Here is a 27,343-nt window from a genome sequence, read left to right as displayed (position 1 = left end):
TGTGCACAACCCCTAAAGAACTTTTTTTCACAACAAAGAATGAACTCAAAATGGTGGGTTGAGTCTGTTGGGTTGTTTTTCTGGGTTATTTTTTCACATTGTAAACATTTTTTGGGTAGTTTCAGTTTTCAAGTTGTTGGGTTAAACCTGCTGGGATATTATGCTGGGTTGTTTGAAGAGGCTCATGTGCTTTGTGCCATTGATGGTTGAATGTTCTCAGCAATGGTCGTTGTGAAAGGACAGAGCAACTGGTAGCAGTTGTTACATATGTTTTTGTGAACATTTTATATGAATATAAACAAGATTATAGCATTTTGCGAGACAGCAACGTGTTAACTTATACAGACTAAGATGACGGATGTAATTTAGAGGAATGACGATTGTTACCTCAGATCGCCATTTACACGAATTGACTCAAATAATCATTCTAAGATGTGTAATATGGCATATTAATAAAAAAAAATTGATGTTACAAAATCCCCATCACATGGTTGATTACGTTAACCCATAACAATTTCTGTAAGCCTTTAACAAAACAAATCAAAACTGGTAACAGACTCAGACCTCCGCCACTTCGGCTTTTGTGACACACATGCGCATAGTTTTCCCAATAGCAACACTATTAAATTAAATGAAGTGACAAACGAGTGGTCAATCGATATGGAAAGACAGACCGCGAGCACAAGTTAACTTTTCTGTCAGCGGAGGATCGCAGAACTGGTCATAAATGTATTTGCACCAAGACAGAGGCTGTGTGTAAGTGACTATTGGTTAAAACCTTAACAAACATTTATAAGTATTATATGAAATTATATACTAAATCTGATCATTCAGTTCTGACCACTAAAAGGTTTTTCTCTTTTGTAGATTGCAACAAATGTGGTGGAATTTCTTCTCTGGACAGAATCCTCGAAACCCTTTCCTTTTGTCCTGGTCATGGGAAACATGCAGCAGATCTCTTTTGTAATTATTAATGGCAAGTTCTTGAATAAAACACACTTTTTGCAGCTGTTGATGTATTTTTAAAGCGCGGAGCAACCTTCTGCTCTCTCTGATGGAGCCAGTACAAAAGTGACTTAAACTGCAATTCGGCCAAGATGGCGACGGCACACACAGCCTACTTTAAGCTTCAAAAACGATTTTCACAAACCAATGGGTGACGTCACCGACACAACTTCCATATTTTTTTTACAGTCTATTAAAGGCATTTTACGTGCTTGAAAATAAATACCCCAGGCAATGTGCTTCTACATGGGAATTCCTGTAATCTGTCACTTTCCAAATGGATGAATCCTCTGCTGTTCGATTCCTTTTACATCTTCGTTTGCGAGGAGTAACTTTAATAAATGAAGTATTTTTAGTCAAATACTTTCTGTACTGTGAAAATAAGAACATATTTTCTGTAAAAAAAACTTTACACATCTGTGAATGATTTTACTTTTAATTTAACAATTACTTAATTTAACTTTTCCTACACTGCTGTAGTTTTGTTTATGTACATTTCAGTATTTCATTTATATACTGTAATCTTACAAATTCTGTCTTAAATTCAAACAATTGATTCAACCTGTTACATTGTTACTTCAGTGTGCATAATTTATGATATTTAATAAATATATTTATACTTGTCATGTCAGTAAGCAGTCCTTTAAATGATTTTGAAACTGCCAACTGTAAAAATGTAGTTATTTTGCAGTCAAATAAACCTTTTTTTGGTGTACACAATGGTCTTGCTTTACAATAAAGCACAGGATAAAAAATAACCCAGCAAGAATAATCCAAACCCAGAATATTAATCCCATAAATGGTTAAAATGACTATACATGTTGGGTTTATTCAACATGTTACCCAACGTGCTGGGTTACTTTAACCCAACCATTTTTAGAGTGTAGAAAAGCCATTTAACCTCTTTTTTTAAATGTACCTTAACCAGCAAAACTGTTTTCAACATAGATGTTAATATACTCTCTAAATTCTGTTGGGTTATTTTTAACCCAATGCTGAGTAAATATTGGACAGAACTCATGTTGGGTTATACATAAACCTATGCTGGGTTGTTGTTAATCTATAACAAAACATAAATGAACGCACTCCGTCGGAGGTGCAAGTCAAGAAAGATAAATCCAAATGTATATGAAGGATGGGACTGCACACTCATCTGCAAAAAAAGTTTATTTTTACCAACGTTTTGGATAAATGTAAATAATTCAAATCAACTTAATTAGCTACCAAACAGAAGCCACGTTAAACAAATGTGTCCTGTGGGATTTTAAAATATTTCAAATTTGAAATTTACTTCATGAAGAATTTTTATTGAATTAAAAAGTCTTGAAAATAATAATTTACATTTTAATATTAAGTTTGATATTTGAGCTATTAAAATAGTATGTAGTGCAGGGCTATAGGCAACTCATCTCCTACCTTGCAGCAGATTTTAGTTAAAACTTTCAATAACTTTCAATAATCCTAAACAAAATGATTAGCTGACAACAGTTAATTATTTGGGAACAGTGTGCTGCTGATGTTAGAGATTGCTTGTTAAAGACTGTCCAGCCATTAATATTATTATTAGTCAATACCATGTCTGTCTCTATCTCTCCTTCCTGTGCTCTCTTTCTCTTCCAAGGCATTAGTGGTATGGTGTCATGTATTAGTAACAGATGCACTCTGGCAGTTGGGGGATGTGGAAAGATGAGAGAGGAGAACCACTGATGGTTTACAGGCACCTCTAAACAACCGGAAATAGACATTTTAGATCGCTCTCTGATGTCCACAGCAGTTACATTAAATATATGATTAGATGTGATGTTTTTTGGAATATTAATAACTGACAAAATAGTATAGAAATAAGGTATATCTGCATAACTGAACAGCAAAAGCCATATGCATTCCATTGTCCTAATAATTTGTAGGGACAATATGTGTATATGCCAGAAATATGATTTACATTATGAAGTGTATTTGACTTTATTCTCTTGTTAAAAATATCTATTATTACTTGGGTAATATTACTTGGGTGTATTTTAAGGAAGAAGATTTTGTACTAACTTGTAATTTCCTCAATTTCTTGTTGTTACAAAGTTCAAAAATCATATGACTTCATGTCTGCTACTTTATTTATACTTCATCAATTTCCTGACACCTCATGTTGTCATCCTAACACAGCTTCCTTTCACAGTATTCTATTTATGACATGATTTTAATAAATTACACACTAGATTCACTTTTAATGTGAAAAATCACATTCTGGTTTTAATAATTGCAGCAAAACAACAAAACGTGTTTTTCACCATACATAATTCTTAGGAAACAGGGCAATGTCAATCTTGTAACAATGTTGCAGTGTAGTATAACATCCTGTTTCTTACCGTTATGGGTGGGGCTGCACAGTAACCTCAGTTATACTTTGTAGTGGTTCTGTTGATTTTAGTGATTTATAGCTGTTTTGTCTGAAATGGTTTTAAAATTCCAGAGCATTACCTACAAGGATCTATACAGTTTGAAATGTATACATTTTTAATGCAAAAAGAAAATGTTCATTGATCAGCAGTGACCACACACACACACACACACACACACACACACACACACACACACACACACACACACACACACACACACACCAGCGCGCGCACACACTGCTAGAGAGAGAGAGAGAGAGAGAGAGAGAGAGAGAGAGAGAGAGAGAGAGAGAGAGAGAGAGAGAGAGCTTTCTCATCGATCGTTTTTTTTGCCCCGTATTGAAATACCAGGAGCAAAGTAGCTTATCACGGTATGACGGAAGGAAAATATTATTTTTGTATTAGCTATAAATAATATGAATTGTCATCCGCTGGTTTTATCCCACCGCAGACTATGTCTCTTTATCTTGCTGCCTATATTTATTTCGAAATACAATTCAAATTAAAGGAGGTACCATTAGTGAATGTAGATTAATTTGATCAACGGACATCGCCTTGGTGTGATTCAGATGCTTTCGCTTTTTTCAGAGCCAAGCAATGACTTTCGCAAGGCATCATCGACTGGTTCACCTGACCTCTACTTTGCTCGTCTTTATTTCTTCGGTTCATTTAGCACCAATGCAGGACCCCTATTCCCGGGGCGTGGTAAGATAATGAACCCTTTGAATTTAACTTTTAACTTAACAGTTTTTAAATAATAATAAAAAAATCTGCTATTGGCTGGTATGTTGATCAATGTTTTGCAAAATACAATCTTGCATTTGTTTCAAATAAATAAGTTAAAATGTTAAATCATGAAACAGAAGTTGCTTGTATCGTATTAAAACTTAAAACAGACAACCCAGTGGTGGGTTAATATAGCAAATGCATTGGGTAGCGAGTAACTAATGTGTTGTTTTTGTTGCCAAAACAACAAATAATGTTGCAAATAATGTTTATTAATATTATTATGATTGTTATTATTATTAATAATAATAATAATATTGTTGTTGTTGTTGTTGTTATTAATATTATCATTATGTGTAAATTACAAAAATGCATGTAGGTGGAACTGTATTTTTAAAAAATGGTTTATTTTCATTACAGTATTGTCAGAATAAATGTTCAAAAATGGTTTCAAGGGGCAGTACCCTATAGAAAGTTCCTAATATGTACCATTTAGGTACAAATACGTATAAATTTAGTACCAAAATCTATCTCGAGGTTCTAATATACAACATGAACCCCATTTTAGCACCATGTTTGGGGGAGTGTGTACATTTAGACACTGATGTATGCACACTTTTGATATATTTATTTTTTATTTCTATTACTTCTAAGAAACTATCTAAGCAGAAACTAACAGTAACAGTAGCAGATTTGGCATACTTCAAACTGTAAAATAATTTAAAGCATGTATTAATTGTATGCTTGTAAAAGAAAGTGATTTTCAAAGTGATTTTAAAGCTCTCTATTTGATCTCTGAAGGTATGTCCCCTGTTAGCAGAAATAAATTCTCTGTAGGCATAATTGTCCACCATTTGCGTTTACACATTTGGGTGACAGTTTATCTAAGGTATAATTTTATAAGCATGTGTGTTTCCTGAGTTTGAACCCATGACCTATTTCGCTGCTAACCAAATGCTGTACTACTAAGCTAAAAAACTGCATATCCACCAATTATGACTTGGTAAAAATGTTGAACTTTCACCCGTTATCTCTTTCTGGACTATATTAACCATTATACTTCCTTACCTGTTCCTCGTATTCATCCTCACCTGACAGCCAGCATCCTGACCTCCATATATACTCTTCTATTTCCTCACGTTTTGTTCATTCTTCATTGAAGGGTGGAAAAAAACATCCGTTGGCCCAACATCTGAAAACCACCGGCCCTGGCAAAGGGTATTTGCACATTTGTTCGTTTCCGTCGCTTACGTTTTTATGTTATGTAATTTTATGTAGTTTTATCTAACTCCAAAAGACAAAATCCCGCTGTTTATAATACGAAGTGGATTTGATTATTACTTTTTAACACTTACAGAATTTGGATGGATGTTTGTTTATTCTGGTTTAACTTCAGTATTACACTCGTTCATTCGATTCACAGAGTGGCACATGATCCACGTATAGGCCTTTAATAATTAATATATGGGTCAACGATCATAAGCGAATCATAACGCTCTGTCTTGATCCTTTGGTTGCTCCAGAGGTCACAGTGTCGGCCTTAATGGCACTGGAATTTGAATGTGTTTGGGCAGCACACACCTACGGAGTCTCCGGAAATATTTTGGGGGGCTATACCCTTATGGCCAGGGTGGTCGTCTGTCTCTCCAGTACTCCAATCTCTGAAGTAATGTCTTTCCAGTGCTTCAGTATCATGGCCACAGCGACCACCAGTCTCTCCTGTGCACCAGTCTCCAGTGTAACAGCTACAACAGCCATTTATCCTCCATTGCTTCCGGTGCCCAGTTGGTGCTTTATTTACAATAAAACAACTATGACCGTTGATTTAAAGATTCTGTTTATCACTGTGAAGCATTCACAGTCAGCCAGGGACAATTTTGTCCAGTGGAAGTAGAACTTTTAGTGATTCATGAACATTGCACTTATACACATTTTTTTCTTTAACATTTCTATTGTGTAGTAACCATTTTATAAAACCAATAAGGTCCTTGAGGTGTGGTGTATTGTGGGTCACAGCTGAATGGGGGCTTTGCTTTGTGCCTAACAATTAGGCTTTCACACTGCCCTTAACCACGTGTTATCTTTGTTCTAAACCCTACTTTTAACCCTGGGTTAAGGACCGTTTCACAATTGTAATTTAGAAGTGGGGTTATCCCTGAAATTAACATAGACCTATGAAACCCGACTTTTGACGTTTTGCCAGACGCAAGTAGTGCGAAATGAAACAAAACTCATATCACTATCTGTGTACTGAAAACACCTGACTTAGAGTAAAAAGACACCCCAGGAGGCTAGTCAAGTTATTTATAGCGACAACGCACTATTTTAATTCAGACAGTTTGATTTCCTTTATTATTCAGTTATGACTGTTGACACTGCAAATATGCAAAATAAAATGTTAACCTAGGGTTTAGGAATGCACAGTGTCAGATTATGAATGTTCTTAGAACACATATCAGTGTTCTAATAATTTGTAGGGCCACTATGTGTATGCAGAAATACACTCACCTAAAGAATTATTAGCAGTGCCGGCGCCAGCCGAGCGCTGATGAGGGGGCGTCTTAAATACCAGAGGGGGCGATCACACAAAATGCATTTAATTCACCAAGCTAGAAAATACATATAGCTTTGATACGTCCCTTAAGCTTTAATGTGTTATAAACAAACATCTCTGTAATACAACCACGAAAACTACACTGTAAAAAGTATCTGTAAATTGAACAGTAAAATACCGTATAAATGATACAGAATAAAACCGTATTTCACAAAACATGTGATAACCGTAGGATTCACTGTGAAAAACTTTAATTAGTTTTACAGACTAAGACCTTACATTTAACAGTAAAAAACATATAAAAATATGGTTTATTGCAGTAAAATTAACAAGATACTGTATTACCATAAAATGAAAAAAAAAATATTGAGCAATATCAGCGTAATAGATATGGCATTATGCGTTATTGATGTAACATTAAAACTTTTAGAGAATATATTTGTTACCAATATACTGAACCATCTGTTTATATTTTACTAAATCCTTGTTGATAGAGTTTAAAAATTAGAATAATATCAGTCTGCACTATAGTGGTCATCATGCAGGCATTTGTCATCAAGTTCCTAATTTTATCACACTAAAATTACTTTTAAACATAAAATTACAATTATTTTCTAAACATGGACGATAAGTTTACAACTGCTGTCAAAACAAGATACAAGTCCTCAACTATTCCAGCATCCACACACGTGATTTAGTAGACAAATCTTCTTTCTGACGTGATGTAATCACAAGTCAAATGGATATTTTCCACCAAATTTATCCCATTAAATCTCCAGTTTGTGGTTGTTTAAGATTCATTTGAAGTCACCATTATTGTAATTAGTGTTTCCTTTAGTTAGGCATTTGTCCTTGTGACCTTCACTGACCTAACTCTCCTCTTTTAGCAATTGCAACAGTGCTTTATTAAGACCACTTGTTTATTGCTAGAGGGAGTAGGAAAAACTATCATGTGATCTATTGATTGCTTGTATGTCATGCATATAATTTTATTTGCATAACATTTTATAAATATTTTATGAACATAAAATGATAAAAGAACATAAAATATATAAAGCACAAAAAAGTGATGCTCTATGCAAATGACACTGTTTTGAACAAGACTGCTGTAATGCTTTAGTTAGTTTCTTTTTTTTAGTTTCTTTAGACATCAACACTTTGGATACAAATCTCAACGATGGTGACAGTAAATGGTAAGAAAGTTGCACAATTTTGTCATGTCACAATGCATGATGGGAGTTATGAATGAGTTTTCTACAATCCTGGTACCCAGCATGCATTGCAGCATGAAGCTTTGTTGTTGAATGTCACCATTGTTGCGTTTCATAGGCGGATTAAAGTGTCTGTAAAGACTACGGAGAATGTACTGTAAATCTACAGTATTTTAAAGGAATTACAACCGTCATTTGTACAACATAAACCTTTACAATAAATAGTTTTGAGCTGTAAAAAATGGTAATGAACCCTAAATATTACAATGTTAACCCTTGAATTTGACAGATATAAACTGTTTTAGCAACATAAACATGTTAATTAGACAGTTATAAACTGTAAAAAAAAACATTTTAAATTTGTAAAATATACAGTACAATGGGTGCAATCCCGTAAAACCAATAACATTGCTACCGTATTTTTGACGGTAAAGATCTGGCAACCACAGCTGCCGGTTTTCTACCGTAAAATGTACGGTTTATTTTTAACAGTGTACAGCTATAGTGAGCAACGTACATGATCTGAACACTTTTACTATATACAACTACAAAAAAGCATACCTAACGTTACTTAACAGCACAACACTGCTCATTTAAAGTTCAGACACAGAGGTAGTTTCTTTTTAATCCATTTCGAATGTCCATGGGGAAATTAGTTAATGCAATATAAAACCCTGAAATTATGAAATGTTCGTACTTCGTGTTGGCTTTCCGTAGTGCAAATAATTTTTACGTAAGGGGGACAGTGTTTGCAAATGGTTTCTAGCGCAAAAACGGTCCAAACGCAACATTTTATCAAAATGTTGGTTCAATTTGATCATTTAACATAGTTATTTTAAATGCCACAAGTAATGCACCATAAACTAGCGATTAAACACCAGCAGATAGAGAACCACAATTGAGAGTGAAGAGCTGTCGTCATGGTACAGAGCCCCTCCCCCTTTCCGCCATGTTGGCAGGATTCCGGCGGCAGAACATGATTGTTTACGTATGTTCTTAGCTCCGTAGTAGAGTAGCTTTTTCACAATTCTACACTGTTTTACCATGCCCCGCAGTTACTGCTGCGTTAAAAACTGCTCCAGTACCTCACGCGATACATATGGAAGACATACGAACAATGGAATACAGTTTTTTAAGTTACCGAAATGAAGACACCATTATGCATAACAAAGACATCTCAAACAATGGCATATTTGCATTAAAAATGTCATAATTGAACGAATGACACTTACAATTGTCATAAACATGCATACAACCTCCTTTATATTCATGACATGTGTCATGTCATAAATAATTATGAAGGTTTTATGTCAGTCTTATGCACACCCCTTCAAGTAAAGTGTTACCCACACGGTTAATGGCTTTAATCTTTAATCATTTACATCTTGCAATCACACATACCATAGCCACTTTGCAGCCCCCAACACAAAAACCTGGTAAAGTTACAACAGTGGCATTGGGCTTAAATCAAATTACAACTAAATACCTAAATATTCTACATCAAAACATGTTGGAAACGTTCGTGTACATTGGACATCTCGTGTTTAGAAACCGTCGCAGTTAATTACTTTGTCATTTTGGTCAAGAAGTGTCTGCTAAATGCAATGTAATTACAATACACTAAACGGATGTGAAGAAACTTAAGTTACCTTTGCCAGTACAACGCTGTTTGTGAGCTTGTTCCTGTAAGGTCCCTTTCTTTCGCCTTATCTTTTTGCATTGCTTTATTCCTTTTCTTTATCGTATTTGTAGATCGTTTCTGTCCTGCCGAAAAAATAAATTAAGAGCTTTGGAAGTCGCGCCTCTGTGAAGTTGCCTCTGGCAACCAACAGCGTCTCCTACCATCATGGCCGTCCGGCTAAGACTCCGGCCAAATCGGCACGTGACTCCTCACTCTCAATAGCAAAATGACAATAACTCGTTTACACATTTAGCTATGCTTTAGGATAGGCTAATTCAAATACCTATTCATTAATTATAAATTCAATGTCTGTTTTTTATCCATTAATATTAATAAAAATACATGTATTTTACTTCTGATAAACAGGTGTGTGTGAGAGAGAGATCGTATGCTTACCTTTAACGTTAAATGCAGAACAATAATAGGTTGGTTGTACTTGCAAGGATGCTGAAGAACATAAACATCTGAACTTTTCAAAACTATGTACAGTCTTGCTGAAGTTCATGGTGCCAGAATTGACATTAGAGCCGAACATTTGGTTCTGTGCACCTGAAATGCTGCGATAATAATCCACGCAACGGCATTAATTGATGTGTGATAATCCGGAGTCCGGTTTGCAGAATTTGCAGTGCTATTTTACATATATCCATTCAGGGCAGGCCCGGGTCACTCTCCCACTCCTTTCTGTAACTTTTGATATACTTTCGCACTTCGACATCTTGATTTCCCGCTGAGACTGAGAACACGGGCTCATTGTCGACGTGCGTCAAGCCGTCAACACAAAAGGCTTGTTGGCGCTGCAAGAACCGACAGCCGGATGACGTCAAAGTACCGCGAGAACGATTCGAGAAATCATGCAAAGTGTAATTTCGTCTCGCTCTCGCGGCGCTTTGACGTCATCGCCTCACAGTTCTAGTGGCGGCGCTTGAAGTGTAACAAGCCATGGAGTGGGCGTGTGTTTATTAATGTCACGGTAGAATACATGCACACTTGATTTTTTTGTTTTGTTAAATAATTAGACTATAAAATTCCCTATAGGAAGACAATACACAAGGCAAATGTGATTTTTAAATAAAATTATATCATTAAAATCCCATTCAACATTAATGGTGATCTGAGGGGGCGGGAAAGTGCCGGTGAGGGGGCGACGATGTCCTGCTCATGGCGCTATCTGATTGGTTGCAGACCCGGTTACACCTCACGGGTAATAGCCTATCAACACTTGCGAGATGGTTATGGAGCTGTGTGTCAAAATGATGAAATGCAGCATATTCAGCCGCATATTAATAAAGCGGGAATAAACATAACAATCTGATTATCTGTTTATGATGACAAGCAGAGTTAGTGTCCCAGTCACACCACTGAGAATGGCCGAAGGTACACATGATAAATGCCGATGAGGCGTGTAGCGAGGCGCAGGCGCGTCCAGTTTGCGCAAATGAGGCTAAGTGACTAACACATAATGCATCTGACTTTTCTGTCATTTCACTGTAGCTCAGCATCGCGGTGTAAAGTTAATGTTATTACTTTAAAAGCAGCATTAAAACTGGTTCTACTGTAATGGTTTAACTTTGCAATCAATACATTGTTCATATTTATGTTTAAGTTGACTTGACACTCCGTTGTGCCATATAGTTTTGCCATTCAAGATTTAATTCTTGCGTGTTTTTTCGTTGTGCATGATCACAGTTCATATGTGTGGGGAAAGATAAGCTATTAGAGTAAAAATATTGCGTTAGGCTGCTTCATGAGTTAATCAGAAAAAAGATTTTACAATTCCTGCAAATGCAGTGATGAGTTCTTGTTCTCATGATTTATTTTTATGAATTAAAATGTTTTGAAATGTGCTGTGGACAGAGACGCATTATGTCAAGAATTATAAAAAATCGTCAATAAGCTCATAATTTGTGCTAAAATAGTATAAATGTTTTAATTTTGAAAAGCTGGTTATATTTTTATGTTTCTGCGCAAGTTCAGCAGACAGTGAGGTTCGGGTTTGTTCCGATCAGAGCTCGTGACCGGAGAGCACATTTCTGAATATTAGAAATATTTTAATTAGAAATATATAAAAAATAATAATAATATTATAATGGATTTTTGTTAGGTCGGACAATGATTACCAAATTTCTCAAATATTGCTCTTCATAACCACTGAAAACAGTCAAAAAGTTCAAACTAATGGTGGGTACAAAATGACTCTTGACGAAATATTTTGGGTGCCCACCGTCGCCGAAATCGACGCCTATGAAAACTTCCCCCCCTCTGTTTTTTTCACAAATCGCACCCTGGGAACACCATACTAATACTGTCACCATACTAATACGGTGTTTGACCCCCTTTCACCTTCAGAACTGCCTTAATTCTATGTGGCATTGATTCAACAAGGTGCTGAAAGCATTCTTTAGAAATTTTGGCCCATATTGACAGCATCTTACAGTTGATGGAGATTTGTGGGATGCACATCCAGGGCACGAAGCTACCGTTCCACCACATCCCAAAGATGCTCTATTGCAGGGGTCACCAAACTTTTTTTCTCTGGGGGCCACATTATCGTTCCTGACTGTGTTGGGGGGCCGGGTCAGCTATAAACCATAGAAATGTATGACCCCGACCAAAATGACCACCAGCAGGTCTCATTGTGAAGTAGAGATTACCATACCTGTCAAGTTTTGGATTTGAAAATAAGGGAAATTTTCCGGCGCCCACCGCGAGCAGTCCTATCCAACCCAAACAAGCTTCAGTATTCCTAACATTTTAAGACTGGTGCTATAGCCTAAACGACAACACAAAATTGTATATATAAGGGGTGTCAAACTCATTTTACGCTGATTAAAATGCTAGATGGGGCAGTGGCCCAAACCAAAAAGGGCACAAAGGGGGGTGGTACTATTATGGCGGAGCGGGATAGAAAACACGAAGTGGATTGGCGGAATCTGTGGATCTTTTGCGTGAGGCTTGTGACAGAGCTCAGATTGGGAATGTTTTTATTACTCCGCCCGGACATTATTATTTTTGTAATAACAGAGGTTAAAATACGGGAGATTTACGGGAAAATACTAATACGGGAGGATGGCGGGAAAGGTGGGTAAAATACGGAACTTTCCCGGTCAAAACGGGATACTTGACAGGTATGATGATTACTAGCCTGGCACAGCCAAAGTCTCCATCAGTAAACGGCTTTCCATGGGTAGCTAGGTGAGCCACCTTATACCTAGCTTGTACAACAGCCTGGTTTACCTGAGTTTGTCGAAGAAATACATTCTGTTGTCCCCCTTTCATCCACCGAATCTCTTGCTTGCCCTCGCTAGCTAGCATACCCTTTGTGCCAGGTTTCGTGATGACGACACAGATTATATTCTTTGAAAACTGCAACACTTTCTTTACATACAAACTGCACGGTCCTGAACAAAAAATAATCGTTGGTCCACTGTTCTTTGAAAACTCTGCACTCTCTTATCATTTTTTCGTTTAACGCTAGCCATTTTGCTGTCCTAAACACTGCCAGTTCTGTGACAGTTATCTGTACGTGCGTTGTCTGTCACTGCTTGATCACGAGCATGTCGGGTGATGAAAATTCGGCAAATAAAGTTAATTTTATAACTAAATATAATTTTTTAACTTAAAAAAAATCAACATCAACAAAAAATACCAGATGCCAACATGTTATTATTTACCAAAAAACAATTACAAAAATAAAATTGCCTCATAGGGCCGGTTCAAGTAGTGGGGGGCAGAGGGGCTGGGGGGCCGGTCAAAGGGGGGTGGCGGGCCGCAGTCGGCCCGCGGGCCTTAGTTTGGTGACCCATGCTCTATTGGATTGAGATCAGGTGACTGTGGGGGTCATTTTAGTACAGTGAACTCATGGTCATGTTCAAGAAACCAATCTGAAATGATTTGAGCTTTATTATTTTTTTTTATTATACCTTTATTTATCCAGGTAAACTGTTTGAGAACCACTTCTCATTTACAAACATGACCTGGCCAAGAGGCTACAGGAATAAATAGGAATAAACTGTACAACTATACATTGTAAAACACATGTCACACAGAACAAACAATTAAACTAAAAAAAAGGTAGACAACAAAGAAAAGAAAAAAAGAATAAAGTGCTTAAATATATGTGTACAAAAATGGTTCATGATTGTCAACACGAACAAGAGTCAACTATGTAATTTTGGAGGTTTTGCTTAAAAGTAGAGATTGGGATCAGAGATGTAAGTTTCAGGGTATTTTGTAGTGTGTTCCAGTCATGTACTGCTGCAAAGCGGAAGGCATTACGTCCAAAGGTAGTAGAAGTAGGGGGGGTACTAAATTTAATTAAATTACTTGATCTTGTGTGATAGGTGTTATGAACAGCATGAAGAAGAGATGACAAATAGAGAGGTGTCTTGCCCAGGATTGTCTTGTATATGAAGAGAAACCAATGATGGAGCTGCCGGGTATAAAGGGAGGGCCAGCCCACCAGATTATAAAGATCACAGTGATGAGTGTGATTGTGAAAGGGTGCATTAGTGGCAAAACGGATGGCTGAATGATAGATTGTGTCAAGTTTTTTTAGGGCTGTGTTTGGTGCCATTCTGTAGATAATATCGCCATAGTCCAGAATTGGCAGTACTGTCATCTTAACAAGGGTGCATTTGGAAGCGTGAGTAAAGGAAGCTTTATTGCGGAAAAGAAAGGCTAATCTAGCTTTGACTTTTGTTTGAAGGTTATTAATGTGTGTAATGAATGACAGGGACAGGGATTTGTGACATGGTGCATTATCCTGCTGGAAGTAGCCATCAGAGGATGAGTACATAGTGGACATAAAGGAATGGACATGATCAGAAACAATGCTCAGGTAGGCCGTGGCATTTAAACGATGCCCGGCACTAAAGTGTGCCAAGAAAACCTCCCCCACACCATTATACCATTGCATGAATGAGGAATTGAACAGGTGTTCCTAATAATCCTTTAGGTGAGTGTATGTAAACTTACACTGTAAATTGTATTTGATTTCATTCACTTGTTAAAAACATCATGGATGAATTTGTGTTTATTTAAACAGATTATTACTTGGGTGTATTTTAAGGAAGAAGGTTTTGTACTAACTTGTAATTGCCTCAACTTCTTGTTGTTACAAAGTACAAAAATCATATGACTTCATGCCTGCTACTTTATTTATACTGCATCATTTCCTGACCCGTGTGATGCTGTCATCCTAACACAGCTTCCTTTCAGAGCATTCTATTTATGACATGATTTTAATAATATATTTTTTCTAAAAATGAAAATAAACAAAAACACATTCTGCTTCGATTAATCCAGTTAACCTGGGGTTTAAAAAAACACGTGGTTAACTATTTTTAGTGTGAAAAGCCCTAATGTCCTTTAGCTTTGACTTATTCCACACTTATAAAGTGGTCAATATTTTGGTCTTATTTTCAACGCAAATTTGGATTTATATAGACTTATTATGAGATGTTTTTGTCCTACAAGATCTGGCAACATAGATAAGTAAGGGTGCATTCATTTGCCTGGTCCGAATCAGAGTTCAAATCACTGATCTATATATATGACTGGATTGCGCATAGAACGCTTATGTAACAGCGTGAGGTGAAGCCAGCGCAGAGTTCGAGCCGCCATCTTGGTATACCCAACTGGCAGAGGGCGTCATTGACTTCCATTCAAAATCATGTTCACCCGCTTTACAGCGTATCAGTCACGCAAGATTATTTTTAGGATATGTGTCCGTAATTTAACTGTTAATTCTGGTGTTATTTGCAATGTTTAAGTTTTAATCGGGCAGGAAAATGGATTTATAAAAAAACCGTTAAGGTGAGTGTGTCTGTTGCGTTCTGTTAATGACACGGGTATAAATAAAGTTTTTTTGACATTCAGCTATACGGTCAGCGTTATTTCTCTAAATAAGTTTAGGTAACTTTTAAGTTTAAATAACATAAAACCAGCAAATTATTGCATGCACATACGGTACAAAGTATAATTATTTATTTAGATTTCAGAATGTGCACCTTTTTGTCATTAATACTAAATATGCTGCGGTCTGTCTGCTGATCTGATACTGTAATGAAGATGAATGTATAATAACTGATTAAAAACTAAAATGTACAACTTTCAGTAAAAAACTATGTACATGCTTAGGACGTTTGTGTTGTAATAATGTATAGGGTAACTTCAGATATAAAAACGAAGACTAGTAAAGTGATGTTTTATCATTAAAATCTGATCGCGTCCATTGATTTAATAGAATGTTTGGGTATACCAACATGGCGGCGTGGTGGCTTCAGAGTTGTGACGTCATGCGCAATCCAGTCATTTATATAGAGGGGTTGCAAGTTTACAAACATTGCAGGGTGCGCGAGCATCCAGGAGGCAGAAAGCCCGATTGGTGAGCTGATCCGCTACTGCAACAACCTTAATTATTGAAGCGTTCTTTATTGTTTGTATATAAATAAAACTTGATTTTAGTTGGATCTGTTTTTCTGTCTTTATTTTTGCAGTGTTACTGTTATACATGTATGAATTATAATGTTAGGTTAGTAACGTAATAGTCGAATCTACTGGTATGTTAACATCAGGCACCCAGCACTGACTCTGTTGGTACTGTTTTCCACGCAACAACTCCTTGGCATTTTGACTTACAGACACCGCTAGTAGCCTACAACCCAATGCACGTCTCTTCTTTCTGCCTCTCGGTTGCGCGCGCAACCAGTTAGTGACGTCGCAGTGCAACCCGTCTATAGATCAGTGGTTCAAATGCTCATCTCTCCCCCTTCCCCCGGTGGTCTCTGCTCACAACATATTTTTTGGTTCTACACTTCGGTACACTTGTGTCATTAAGCTGCAGCTGTGTACTGATGTTGGTAGGCAGCGGCTATAAACAAGGCTTAAAATTTTACTTAAAATGTTCCTTCAATTGGTTTCAATTTTTGTGAAACAGTTAAGTGGAATTTTTTTTAGGTGTTACCAATTGAAATTTTACTTGTGTTTTAAAGGACACGAGGGTTAGCCTATAAATACACACAGTGGACATGATACTTAGAACAAGGGAACCAACCAAAACATGACACATAAGTAAACAAGAAAATAAAAGACAGGCATTGCTATAATAAAGTTTCAAATTAAAGATTTAAAACCAGTAAACCAATTAAAATTCATCTAAAGAGACATTACACTATTACTGCATTTATATACTGTATATGTGACACTTGCTTTTTGAGTTAAAATTTAAATGTTTTTATGTGTGGTTTCTTATCTCTTAGGATTGGCTGAGCCGTTATGGATACCTGCCTCCTCTAGACCCCCGCACAGGGCAGCTGCAGAGTACTGATGTCATTGAGAAGGCTATCAAAGAAATGCAGCGATTTGCTGGCCTTCAAGACACAGGGAAACTTGGTACATGCAATATCACTTTCTCATAAGTTAGTTGTAAATGCTCCATTGTTTGATCAAACACTTATATGATATAATATAACTTATATATTTAATATGATTTGTTGTACTAAAAGGTTTGTGTCAGGTAATTTATATCTTTGTTGACTACTATTATGTAAAGTTGAAGTATTTTAAACTGGCTGCAGTGCAGACGCGCCGGGATATATTTCAGCATGCTTGTCGTACCTCTACATTTGAAAAACATAAAATATGAACTGGCCCTAAAGAGCGGAGTGTAGTCTGTTTTTATACATTTACATTTAGCAGACACTTTTATCCAAAGCGACTTACAAAGTTAAGGAAACCATCAAGCGATTGTCATAGGGAGGCAATAATACAAGAGGTGCTTATATCAAGTTACACGTTTTTACAATTCCAAAACAATACCTGTTGAGAGAGAAATAGAGTTAGTTAAACTTTTTTAAGATAGAAGAGGTGTGTACAGTCAATATCAATTTGTCAAGTATATTTGCAAAAAATGAGATGTGGCTGACCAGACTCCTAAAGGAAGATCATTCCACCAGCAGGGAGCAGTAAAGGAAAATGAGTGGGAACGTGATGTAATCTTCAGAGAAATAAATATATCTATAAATCTAAATCTTATGCTTAAATTGTTGAAGGGAAACACGATCGACTGCATCAAAGTGTCAATCACTGAATTATTTTTTCATTTTATCGTAAAACTTCAGAGAAACAGATTTAATAATGTCTATAATTTTATGTCTATAATTGTGTATTGTGTCTATATCTGTCCTTACACGGACCAGAACAGCACGAAAACAATGTGGATTAAACAAATCACAGTTATATAAATTACACTGACCGTCAAAAAGCGTCTTGCAGAGGTTTTGCTCATAAATGCATGTAAAATAAAGTAATGTGAACTTGAGATTTTTATACTGTTATTAAACTGCACAGTATGCGCAGCCGATGTGAAAGCACAAAGGCCCCGCGTGGCAAATGCTCTCCTCACGCTACACATACCGCTGCTCACGCTTGCGGTGTGAAACGTAAGGAAGGGCCGTATCTTCTTGATACTGTGAAATGCAAATCGATATGATCAGGTTGTCTTTGCAATGTGCTCAGTGAAGGACAGTTGGTCATCAAAGATTACGCAGAGGTTTCTGGCAGTTTTGGAAGGAGCCCTGGTTGTGTTGCCCAGTTGAATGGATAAAGCTTGCTTTGTCTTGGGTTTTGCCGGAAATACAAGCAGCTTTGTCTTTGCTAGGTTCAGCTGAAGGTGGTGTTTCATCATCCAAGCCGAGACGTTGGCTAAGCAGGCTGTAATGCATGCTGCTATAGTGGTATCGTCTGGGCGAAATGAGAAGAAGATCTGGGTGTCATCAGCATAACAGTGGTAGGAGAAGCCATGTGCCTGTATGATAGGTCCTAAGGATATTGTGTAGAGGGAGAAAAGTAGTGGACCAAGGACTGATTCATAAGGAACCCCAGTGACCCAGTGGGCTGTGGACAACGTGCCCCTCCATGACACGCTGAATGACCTATTGGAGAGATAGGATCTAAACCATTGAAAAGGAGTACCATTAATCCCTAGCGACGCTAGGGTGACTAGTAGGATCTGATGATTCACTGTTTCAAAGGCTGTCAACAGGTCTAGCAGCCCTACTGAAAAATCCAGCTAAGACCAGCATAAGGTGGTGAGCTGGTTTTAGCTGGTCCCCATCTTGGTTTTGGCTGGTTTTGCTGGTGTAGGAAGCTGGTTTTGCTGGTGTAGCAAGCTGGTCTAGGTGTGTTTTGGTCACATTTTAAGCTGGTCTAGCTGGACTTAGCTGGTCATGCTGGAATACCAGCTGGCCCACCAGCATGACCAGCTTTGTCAGGCTGGGAGGACCAGCATAAACCACCTTAAACCAGCTAAAACCAGCTACCAGCTTATGCTGGTTTTAGCTGGATTTTTCAGTAGGGAGAATAAGAACAGAAGATTTGGATTCTGTCTTCCCTAGCCCTAATTGGAGTGGTTGTATTTAAAGCCTGACTGCTTGTCATCAAGTAGGTTGTTCAATGATAGAAAGGAAAATACCTGATTGAAAACTGCTCTTTCAAGGGTTTTGGCAATAAATGGAAGAAGTGAGACAGGTCTATAATTGTCAGTGAGAGAGGGGTTGAGTGTGGCTTTTTTAAGCGGTGGCGTGACCAGGGCCTGTTTAAACATGGATGGAAATGTATCGGTGAGCATGGAGGTGTTGATAATTGTAAGGTTTTGTTCTGTATTTTCTTGTGTTCTGTGTGTTTTTGTTATTAGGACTTTTATTTTGATATCCTGTTTTGTTCCAGCTTTTATTTTGATATTCATCATGCCATGTCACGCTTCACACTTCCTGTCTGTTTTGTATTTAAGCACTTCCTGTACACCAGTTTATGGCTGATTATTACAATTGTATGTCCAGCCTGTTACCTGTTACCTGTTTATTTGTATCTTGTTAGTATCTGCTAGTGGTGGGCAGAGCGAGGCTTCGTGAAACACTGAAACAGTTGAATCAATTGTGCCGTATGTTTCGAGGCTTCGAAACATCAATCAGAAACCGCCTCCACAGTGACATCTAGCGGTCGTTTGCATGTCTTTACATGAAGCAGCCTTGACAAGATTTTAGACGAGCGCTGACAAATTGTATCCCACATGTTGTTTAATTGACACACACGTGATAGAATGGGAGAGTGGATAGTGTTCTCAACTATCATGCGTAGATCTTAGGATCGAACCCGGGAAATGCATGCGCTACGTCATCATAATAAAATGCTTTTTGTTGTTGTTTTAACATCTGTTTGACAACTACATGAGCTTTTAGGCTCCCAATTGTCGATAACTATAGGCTATTCGGTTCTATTTAATAAAAAAAATGGAATAGAGATATACCAAATAAATAATAAGAGATTCATAAAATATATCAAGCCATAATATGCCACATTGTTTATGGGGGTGGCAGTGGCTCAGTGGTTCATGTAGGTGTAGGTTGTCTACAAACCGGAAGGTTGGTGGTTCAATCCCCGGCTCCACCGGACCAAGTGTCGACGTGTCCTTGAGCAAGACACCTAACCCCAGCTGCTCCCGACATGCTGGCTGGCGCCTTGCATGGCTGACACCGCCGCCGGTGTATGAATGTGCGTGTGAATGTGAGGCTAATTGTAAAGCGCTTTGGATGGCCATAGGTCTGTTAAAAGCGCTATATAAATGCAGTCCATTTACCATTTATTTAAATATATAAATTGTTCAGATAAACTCAACCAGCTTCTTTTTTACATATAATTTCTCCAGCCTTTGAAAACATTCTTACACAAGGGACACTTGTTGCTGGCATGCATTTTTTGTAAGTAGCCTAATACCTATGAGGAACAAATACTTGTTTTCAGTAATTTATAGTATTTGATCTTGCCAAAAACGCATCTATGAGGTGTTGTCAGATTTGTTTCCTACCCTGTCAGTTTAAGATTCGACGCAGATTCGACAGGTACGCCACCTTTCGAAATACTTGTGAAATGCACCGCTTGGTGTTTCGAATCACTTCATCACGTGACATGGGTGTTTCGAATCACATTTCGGAGCAGTGTTTCGAAACATTTACGCTTCGGGATCTCGACACAGTGTCGAAACGTCAGTTTCGCGGGAACCATCCCTAGTATCTGCCTGTTTTTGACCTGTGCCTGTTATTTGGATTTTGCCTGTTTTGCCAACTGCCCTGACCATTTGCCTGTCTCTGGATTACGTTTGTTGGATTGCCCTATTGGATATGTTTGCTGGCCCTTTTTGGGATTTACTACAATAAACCTTTTGCACATGGATTCATCTCTCCTTCGCTTTTAAAGCACCACGTTACAATAATGTGTGTGTGTTGGTGTGAGTATATCAGAAATGGCCTGTAAGAGATGGGTGGGAAATGGGTCAAGGTGGCACAGTGGAGTGAGTGCATCATGGCTTGCATCTGGGATGTGTGCTTCGTCTCTTATAAATGACAGGAATGTACTGGAAACACATTGTTAGTTGAAAGTTGAAAATGTACATATAATTAGAAAGAAATAAAGTAAACAAAACTCAAGTGCCTTATCGATGTCTTTGCTCAGTGCAGTCCCGCAGGTAGAGTCCTGGTTAGGGCTACATCATAAATCACATGCGATAGTCATGCGCATCTTGTCGGTAAAGCCGGTTCCTTGATTAGTAGTAAATCGCCATCACCTGCTTTCAGGGGCACCGTGAGGGGGGAAAGTTAGGACGATTCTAAGGGCCCATGAACTTTTGAGGGCCCCAGCCAAAGACTGTGCCGCACATGCAGGGGCGCTGCTAAGGATTTTGGGCCCCATGAAAAGAATCTTGACAGGGCCCCCAACACAGCTGAGACGTTTTTATATTAATTTACATAAAATCATGCACTTTTATGGTATTTTGACTATCATTTTCATATATTTAAGTCAATCAGACAATTGAACTCCATCCCATGTCCACATCCATAATTTGTCCTCTGTAATACTGCTGTACATTTGTCATATAGTGTATTCACATATATTTATATTTGTATGTATGTACTGTACATATTTGTACTGTACACTGACAATGACAAAAAAGTTAATCTATTCTAACCTAATATTTTTAACATGACAGTTGAAAGGTAACGGAAACACTGAGCACTCTTAATACAATGAAATGTATTTATATTTATTTGCTTCAACACTGATACTGAAATTTCAAAATAAAACTCTTCAATTTCAAAAACAGGAATTACAATCTGTGGTGAAAAACAATCTCAGCAAGAAAACACCACCAAAAAACAAAATGGCCATATAAAATTTCTAATAATTTAAGCAGAACTTGCATAATATACTATATCAAAGAATGGCCAAGGTATAACATAGATGAGTCTGAGTTACTCTTTCCTCATCATTTCTAATCTCTTGTCCTTGCTCAACATTTTTAAACAAAAGTCCAACGTCTGACCTTTTCAGCTGCAAAATCATTAATCAAATCTTTGAAGTCGAGCTCTCTAGCCAACTCACTCTCAATGGAAAGCATAGCAAGACTGCAAAGCCTTTCTTGAGACATTGTAGACCTCAAGTAGTTTTTTATCAGTTTTAATTTGCTGAATGCCCTCTCCCCACCAGCAACAGTCACTGGCAGTGTGCTAAATAAACGCAAAGCAATGCACACTTCTCCAAAGATGCTTTGCAGCTGCAGCTTACAAATAGCATTTAGGAGTTCAAGAGGTGACAGGTTAGGGGGGAAATTGGAAGCATATACACGGTTTAGGTGTCTTACTTGATTTTCAAAATCAGGAGTTAGATCACTGGAATACTTAGTGATCAGTGGTTGGCACACAAAGGAGATTTTGTCCTCACTAATCTGCCCAACTTTCAGAACTGCATAAAACTCGTTCACAATATCAGCAATTCTCTGGAACCTAGTGTCTAAGTCACTGATGATATTATCCATAGCAGTGTAAAACACAGTATTCCGAAACTCTGTTTCTGAATCTTCCTGAGTTGTCTCCTCTTCACAGGTTTCATCATGGAACCTCTTTCTTTTCTTCTTGCGACTGCACTCCTTGCTTAACTGAGGAGAAACATGAGCTTCTCTAGCTATCAACTTTGCCTCAGCTAGGAGAGACCCCCATGCATCTCTCAGAGACTGCATCTCTTCTGTCAAGGCTCTGATATTGGCTGCCTCTATGTCAAGTGAGATTTTCCCTGACTGGAGAATAACATTCCTGTCATCAATGCTTTGGAGTACTTTCAGCCAGATGGTGAGAAGAAGAACAGCATCAAATGACGTGAAGTATTTTCTGAGACCATTAGCATCTGATCTTGCTTCATTGGTGAGACTGCAAGTCATTAGTATACTATCAAGTGCATTGATGACAGAAGGTAGGTGCTTTGCCACAGGTTTAACAGCCTCAATCCTTGCACTCCAGCGGGTATCAGATAGCTGATGCAATGAGCAACCTGTTTGCTCTTTGTAGATTGCCCAGCGCTCTGGGCTGCTACTTACAAATGTGCTAAGATAATGTGTTAGCCTGGTTTGTTTTCCTTCTTTTTGTTTTTGTTTGTTGTCCCTGATTTTTTGAAAGTGCTCTTTCAGCAGAGGATCATAATGTGACAAAAGCTCCAGTGTGCCTAGGAAATTGCCATTATGAATGTCATCTAAGTCGTTTGTTTTGCCTCTGAAAGGCAGATTTCTTGAGGCCAGGTGTAGGGTAACATCTAACAGTCTCTCCAGGATGGCCCTATTTTTCTCAATTTCTTTTTGGAACTCCCTGTTTAACAGAGAGTCTATACCTTTATCTTGTAAAACAGATCTTTGCAGATTTTTCCATCTTAAGTAGCAGTCTCTGTGTGCATCACTTCTCTCATGGATTGGGAGTTTATTGTACATGCGACGCCACTTCACATGACACATTTTAAACCCATTTTGACTGGCCAGTGCACTACAGGAAGGCCTTTTCTGTATATTGGAGAAAAGCACACATGGTATGCAATAAAGTGACTGATTGCTTTGACTAAAAGTAAGCCAGTCTCTCTTAATTTTTTCTCTCTTATTGGCTGACTTTGTATAATTCAAGTATTCAGGGAACGGCTTCCCCCCTGAATCGCATGGCATTTCCACTTTCTTTTCTCTCATGGTCACAGACATTTTTCTGACTATGTCCTCCCTATCCTGATCAGTACAAACTGCTGGCCACAAACCAGGGTCGTTTGTCACAAGATTTTCTTCCCTTTCAAATCCCTCAACATTCAGTCCATCCTCTGCATCTGAATTCTCATCTCCATCTTCACTCTCTGCCCTCTGTGTCTCACTTGCATCTGTACCCTCCTCTATCTCTTCCTCCACTTCCTCAGTTCTCCCTGACAAACAGGAAGAGGGTCCTGGAACTGACAAAGTATATAGCATTTTTCTATTGCCAATCTTTTCCACTCTACAGATGCCTCTTATATTTTGTGTGTATCACTTTCAGACATTAATGTGTTGCCATTAAACCAATACTAATAGCCGCTCACCTTCCTCTTCAAGTGGGAGCGCAGGGGCTGATTCAGGGGATGCTGGAGTAAGGGGTTGGGAGACAGCTGGACCAGTTGCTGCTGCTGGTTCATTTGACTCTGTTTGGAATGAGGCATGATTTTGACAAAGTGCGTTTGACTGCATTCACTGCAAAAAATGACTTTCTTAGTATTCTTGTCTTGTTTTCAGTAGAAATATCTAAAAATTCTTAAATCAAGATGTATTTTCTTGATGAGCAAAATGACCTAAGAAAATAATACTAGTTTTTAGACAAAAATATACAATTTAAGTGGCAAAAATATCTGCCAATGGGGTGAGAAAATTTTACTTGAATTAAATGTTTATGAAAAAAGACATCTTATTTCACAATTTTTTTCTCACCCCATTGGCAGATTATTTTGCTTGTTTTAAGGATAATTTCACTTAAATTGTATATTAATTTGTCTTAAAACTAGACTTATTTACTTAGGTCATTTTCCTCATCAAGAAAAAGCATCTTAATTCAAGAATTTGTATTTATTTCTACTGAAAACAAGACAAAAATACCAAGTAAGAAAGTCATTTTTTGCAGTGTTGAACGTTTAACTAAAACTGTGTATTGTTATTTTTTCCAGCGTTTTCTTTACCTAACATGGGGAGAAAATTGAGTTCCCTTATCATGCACTTTTAACACTAGAACGACCACCAGCAGTCATTTTAACCGCAACATTTAAACTTACGGTAATTATCTTTAACACTAGAACGAACAAGGCGTCATTTTGACCGTTTTGAAATTTGTATAGTCAATAACTTTGTCTAAATAAATCATAAAGCCTTGCTGCTCCCTGACTTTTCCTAAAACTACATGAATTTTCATTTAAACTAGTTTAAATATTTATTGTGTGAATAAAAACAGAAATATAATCATTTCTATCTATAACGTCCACAGGCAGTCATTTTGCGCTGTTTAAATTGAGTTTTTCCGAGTTGGTCTGAATCAGATAATGTATAAAGTATTACAACTCCACATCATCTTCAAGAGATGCACTGAAAACTCACAAACAGCTGATAGTAGTTTGTACAGTAGCTGGCAGAGGATTTTTATCAGAGTTCATGAAGTTAGACTGCTTGCAAGACAGGTGCAACAGCGTGGACCGCAGCAGGGTGCTGAAAGTGGGCGGACTGGCGGAGCCTCGAACAAAGATGCGGCCGACAACGACTGCCTGTGAGGCAAAGCCGTGCAACCGCTGCACCCTGCTCTATTCAAACGTGCTTACTTGTCGAAAAATGTTACCGTAGAGACCTGGGGCCTTGTGTACAAAGCGTGCGCGTAAGCAAGGAAAAGTGCCGATCATTGTTACGGGCGGGCGGTCCACTAACAATTTAGGCATACAGTTACAAACCCACCTTTTCTTGTGAAAAATTGGGTAACATACTGTCGACCCTTTGCTTCTTTCACTTCTCTTATTTTTTTCTCTTTTAGCTTTTGACTTCCAGATTTTTGAGGCATTTTCTCCTCTTTATCAGTCACGTTGATATTCTGCCCGCGCTAAGTGAAGTCAAGCTGTGTTGCCTGGATTATACAATTTGCGCGGACTGAACCATTTTATGATAATTGAGAGGGGGGAAAGGGGCTCACGTATGTTTGTGTTTCCTAAACAAATAAATGTTTTTGATACCAGGAAACAGCAAATAGAATAATTTAAAGTTAATAATTTTTACTATTAAATTTGTTTTAGCACCACAATTTTGGGGGCTTCTCTGGGCCCCCTCTTGAGTCGTGGGCCCCGAGAATTGTCATTGTTTACCCCCCCTTTACAGCGCCCCTGCGCACATGCAACCCCCTGCCCCGTCTTTACTCTGCATTTTAGCGCGGTCTTCAATCCACAGTCTCACAGTGCGCGTGAACTTCACAAGTGAGCAAGGTGTTTGTATTTACTGCTATTTGCTATTATATTTGCATATGTGCGCTTCCTTACTATAAATGCAGTTTACACAATGTGATGCTGGAGCAATACAAGCAGTTTTCTTTCGTCTTCGCTCTGTTCACCCCAGTTTACAAAAACACAAGGGGATTTACGTTCCATGTTTTGTGTTATGATTCTAACGCGAAGTCAGCCCTTATAAGCTGTTTTAATTAACGTAGCCTGTATAAGCTAATTAACATAAACTAGAAATGTGATCGGTTACACACTCCAATGTTTTGTAACGCAATATGCCAAGAAAGGATTTTTATGCAGTCGAGATTAGAGTTGATTGTGATAAAACGGAAATGCAACGAAGGCTAAACTTGTCTCGTTGATTAAAAATAATAATTTAAGAGTATAGCTGTTTTCTCAAGTTCACAGTTTCAACAATCTGTCGTTATTTTTGCTTTACTGAAGCTGCTGGTGTGTGAAACTTGTTCTTTACCTTATAAATAATGCTAATAATTATAATACAAGCTTTGGTCAAGCATTGTTGACCCAGTCTTATTTGAGGGAGAATGTAAATGCATAGACAAGATGCATTGTTGTTGTTTGCCATTTTTAAATGTTACAATGTCATTGGTGTGTGTAACAGCTGAAGTATACAGTATGTCACTGAGACTGCATGTGAAAATCAGACTAAAGTCTCAAATCTTATTGTGAGATAAAAAGCATCACAGTTTACTTTCAAGCATTAATTTCACTATGATTGTAATCGCTGACATGACCTTACTCAGTCAATATTAAAGATATCAAGTTTATATTTTCATAAAATGTTCTTTACATTATGTAGGATGATTTTATGTGGAAAACAGTAAATCACAAAGAAATACTTCATCTGAGTTTTCACAGGCATGGTCACATTTATCTTTAAGAATGTTGCATTTTCACTCAATATTTGATTAATGTACTGTATTTTTCAATAAAATTTACATTGCACAATAAATTATCTTAGCTGCAGACATTTTAGGTATCTATAAATAAATACTGATAATTGTGGTCAAAACAATAGCAAAATAAATAGTTCTGTATTATTAAATTACAGACAAATATTTTGAATAGCTACAATAGGTTGGATTGTATGTTTGGTGCAAAATGGGTATGGTGGGAGCCTGACCCCCTATTTTTTCATAGGGCCCAAAATTTCTAGCAGCGCCCCTGCCTGCTTTTAGATAGAGCAGTATTTACTACACAAAGCCGTAGTCCCCCGCAATATCGCATACATATCGCAGGTGATACGTCCGCTATAATTAATGCATAATTGCCCCGATTCTCACTGATCAAAAGTTTACATACCCTGATGATTTTGGCCTGATAACATGCACACAATTTGACACAAATGTGTTTGATTGGATTTAACCCTGCTGAAAAAAACAGCATACCAGCAAGA

The 27,343-nt window shown here is 37.7% G+C and overlaps 1 protein-coding gene across 1 annotated transcript in view; it reads left to right on the top strand.

Annotated features, from left to right (window-relative positions):
* The first annotated feature begins 3,650 nt into the window (after positions 1–3,650).
* The window catches only part of mmp25b (matrix metallopeptidase 25b), a 57,845-nt gene continuing 34,152 nt past the window's right edge, over positions 3,651–27,343 (top strand). Inside the window, exons 1-3 of the mRNA XM_055176203.2 lie at positions 3,651–3,772; positions 3,990–4,106; positions 16,836–16,968. Coding sequence (XP_055032178.1) covers positions 3,999–4,106; positions 16,836–16,968 — 241 coding nt within the window. The 5' untranslated portion in view covers positions 3,651–3,772; positions 3,990–3,998. The remainder of the gene's footprint in view (positions 3,773–3,989; positions 4,107–16,835; positions 16,969–27,343) is intronic.

The sequence above is a fragment of the Misgurnus anguillicaudatus genome, chromosome 4 (assembly GCF_027580225.2).
Source record: "Misgurnus anguillicaudatus chromosome 4, ASM2758022v2, whole genome shotgun sequence".
Classification (NCBI taxonomy): domain Eukaryota; kingdom Metazoa; phylum Chordata; class Actinopteri; order Cypriniformes; family Cobitidae; genus Misgurnus; species Misgurnus anguillicaudatus.
This window is presented reverse-complemented; position numbering and strand designations above follow the sequence as displayed.